General features: G+C 37.4%; 2 protein-coding genes across 2 annotated transcripts; one reads left to right on the forward strand and one right to left on the reverse strand.

Annotated features, from left to right (window-relative positions):
• Positions 1-924: 924 nt before the first annotated feature.
• LACBIDRAFT_335584 (uncharacterized protein) lies at positions 925-1,850 on the forward strand (the record flags this gene model as incomplete). Its single annotated transcript, XM_001890441.1, has 8 exons — positions 925-930; positions 1,176-1,294; positions 1,318-1,440; positions 1,507-1,546; positions 1,571-1,573; positions 1,630-1,661; positions 1,691-1,726; positions 1,787-1,850. 8 exons carry the CDS (start codon positions 925-927, stop codon positions 1,848-1,850), a joined length of 423 nt encoding a protein of 140 aa, XP_001890476.1.
• A 1,096-nt stretch (positions 1,851-2,946) lies between these two features.
• Positions 2,947-3,294, reverse strand: LACBIDRAFT_318602 (uncharacterized protein; the record flags this gene model as incomplete). Its single annotated transcript, XM_001890451.1, has 1 exon — positions 2,947-3,294. One exon carries the CDS (start codon positions 3,292-3,294, stop codon positions 2,947-2,949), a length of 348 nt encoding a protein of 115 aa, XP_001890486.1.
• Positions 3,295-3,689: the final 395 nt, after the last annotated feature.

Below are 3,689 nucleotides of genomic sequence, written 5' to 3' on the forward strand. Positions count from 1 at the left end.
GCTAAAAGAATCTGTAATATGAACTGTATTCATTGGATAATATTTAAGCAACTCAGGTAGATCACATATGCTATTGATGCCCTTATTGCTATCTACATACTGGAAGCACAAGCCAGACATAGTGGAAATCATTGCACAATCTTCCACAATATATACCACAGACATCAAAAAAATCACAAGTTTTTTTGCTGAAACTAGGACCCCTGACACCCCTACAGACCAGAAAAATATATCCTTACCACATCAGATTCACAAAATATATCCTAAGGCCAAACCAGGGCAAAAATATATTTCTAAGGTGTGACAGTGACATTTCAGGGTCCACTCACCAAAAATATATCCTTACTGCATTTCACTTGCAAAATATATTTTGGGGGTGTGACACAGACATTATAATTTTTGTGTGACATTTCAGGGTCCATGTCTCAAGAATATATTTTAGATTTCAGGGCTTTCTAGGACCCATATATATCTAGAATATAGATATGGTCTATGACATTTAGTCATGTAACTTACGTGGAGTTTGCATGACTAATAGTCAGTTGGCACTGGGTGACTGAAGTGGAAGAGTTGACATGACTTCATAAGTTGCCATTCCTGCATCATAAGTTGTTGAGACTATGCACAAGTTGGCTTTCATATCAGGAGAAGCTATTTTATGCTTTCATATTGGCAACTAGTGTTCTATCTCAAGACATAGTGAGCTTACATCATGACCTGACTTTGTTGTTAAAAGTAAGAATATATGCTAGGACCAATCAGCCCATCATTTATACAGTACTATGGCCCTGAAAGAACTTATATCAAAGTTGACTCTGTTTTGAGACAGGACAGTAATTAGACAGGACAGTAGCTAGACAGAACAGTAGCTATGAACTTATATCAAAGTTGACTCTGTTTTTAGACAGAACAGCAGCTATTGATATGAAGGTAAGAGTAGCTGTTTTAGCCTCCAATATGACATGAAAGCATAGAATAGCCTCTTTTGATGTGAAAGACAACTTGTGCATGATGTCAACAACTCATCCCGCAGAACCAATCAGCCCATCATCCATGAGCTCATATCAATATTGACTCTGTTTTGAGACAGAACCGTAGCTATTGATATGAAAGTATAGTAGCCTCTTCTGATGTGAAAGACAACTTGTGCATGATGTTGACAACTCATTATGCAGGAATGGCAATATGTCATGTCAATCCTTCAACTACATTTCCATAAACCTATATATAGTCAAGAACACTATAACTATATACATGTCAGAAAAGTGGACTACAAGTTTTGTAGTCCCAAAAAGTGAACACTACAAACTTTTGTAGGCTAAGAAGCAGTCTATATCCTACTTTTGTATTCTTTTGGAGTCCATCAGTAAATCTTGTAGTCAACTCTAAGCTGAACTTTGTAGTCAACTTTGAAGTTGGTTCTAACACTAACTTTGTAGTGTAAGTCCAACTTTTGTAGTCTATCAGTAAACTTTATAGTCAACCTTAACTTGAGGTGTTTTGTAGTCTATTAGTATACTATGAAGTCAACTCTAACCCTAACTTGGTAATATAAGTCCAATATTTGTAGTCTGTCAGTAAACTTTGTTGTCAACCTTAACCCCAGCTTGTGGTCAACCCTAACCCTAGCTTGTGATCAACACTAACCCTAACTCTGTAGTGTAAGTCTGACTTGTGTAGTCTTTTGTAGTCTATCAGCCAACTTTGTAATCCATGCCCAACTTTTGTAAGTCTTTTGTGATCTATTGATAAACTTTGTAGTCAATGTTGACCCCTAATTTGGTAGGCTAAGTCTAACTGTTGTAGTCTTTTCTAGTTTATCAGTAGACTTTGTATTCAACCTTAGCTAACCCTAGCTTGTATTCAACCCTAACCCTAGCTTTGTATTCAACTCTAACTCTAGTGTGTAGTTGACCCTAACCCTAGTTTTTACTCAACCCTAACCATAACTTTGTAGTGTATCAGTAAACTGTGTAGTCTATACTGACCTNTGTTGTCTGTCAGCATCAGTTTCCCTTTTAGGGCATGCACCTTCCTTTNTTTGTCATTTTTCNCACGATACAATAATTGTAGCCCTTTCTCTTAGCTTTCCAAATATACTGAAATCATATTATTTGGTTTTGTTTTTGTGGAGAAAAATGCAGAAAACAAAAAAAAACACGACACTTTTGAAATTTCTTTACTTCATATCTCCATAACAGGAGCACTTCAGAATATAATTCAAACACATTCAAGAAGCTATGGTGTAGGGCTATAACTTTCATTTTGACCATTTTTGGTAATTAGTCATGTGACCAACATCCCTTACATGGACCCTGACAAATAGATTCATCTTTATCTTGTTTTTCTTCACTATTTGGTCAAACTATACCTTTTTGGGGATGGACCCTACAGTACACCCTGAAGATAGTGCCTGACAGTTTCCTGGATTTCTGAGGACTTGACAGAATTTTTACTCCAACTCAAAATTACCAAAATCATAGTGTAGTCCTGCAGGAATCTGTGGGGGACTGAGAAGTACTGAGCTCATCATTGGAAGCAGATATAGGCCTTTACAGACCCTGATGAAGGTCAGGAAGCAAGACAAAAAACTTGTGATTTTTTGAAATATGGACCCCAGACACTCCTGTGACTATTGGTCAAAAAAAAAGATACGTGACCTGGAAAAGATCTTTTCAATGGAGTAAAAGATCTTTTAGATTGGAGAAATAATTTTGTACATGTGACAGTGGACAAAAATATATACGTGACGATGGGATATCAAAAGGATAATTCTGATTGTGTGACAATGGACAAAAATATATACGTGACAGGAAAAAGATCTTTTTGGATGCAGGGAAAGGATCTTTTGGTGTGACAGTGGACAAAAATTAATACATGACAGGATCATTCTGGAAGGATCTTTTGGTATTCAGGGTCCCAAAAGATCCATCCACCACCTTACTCTTAGCTGGGATCATTTGCCATTTTATCCCAGCTAGTGGTTAGTACTTGGGGGTTGACTGAAGTGACTGGTGCATCACTCAAAGGGTACTGGCTCAAATTCTCCTGTGATATTCTGATGTCAAAGTAGTCAGAATGGTTCAATTTTAACCACTCCAGTGCTTTTGAAATCTGCTTTCGATGGACCAGCAATGGAGTATGTTGAAGGTCTTTTTTGGTAGGTTGACAAGGTCCAGTAAACATCACAGCCAATACTTCATCAAGTTCCTCAAGAGGAGGAGAAAGAGTTACGAGTCCTCTGAGTTTACGAAGAGACTCGTTTATTACCCTTGATCTCAAGGAATTTTTCATGGTTTCTCACATTCAGGGATTGAGGGGATTCAGGGTCTCTAGCCTTTTGTAGTCATCCATGTTCAGGGTTTCAGGGTTTCAGGCACTCTAGCTTTGTATGCTTCTGTCATCATTTGTGTAGTTGATGGTATATAGTACAAGGTTTTACTGACCATGTGATCTGTCCAGTGATGGCACGGATTGTCACTCAACATGGTCACAACCAGTTAATGAGAGTTCATCTATCTGCCAAACACTATTGTTCATCAGTTCTATTGCATCATTTTGTCCATAGTTGTCACATTATATATAGCTATATGGACTAGTGCATGTGGCAGCAGTTATTTATAGTTTTGTATAAGTGGTATCCAGTAAGTTGCAGCTTTTCTTTTGAATACACTTATAGATGCTTTTCT

The sequence above is a fragment of the Laccaria bicolor genome, genomic scaffold (assembly GCF_000143565.1).
Source record: "Laccaria bicolor S238N-H82 LACBIscaffold_97 genomic scaffold, whole genome shotgun sequence".
Lineage (NCBI taxonomy): Eukaryota > Fungi > Basidiomycota > Agaricomycetes > Agaricales > Hydnangiaceae > Laccaria > Laccaria bicolor.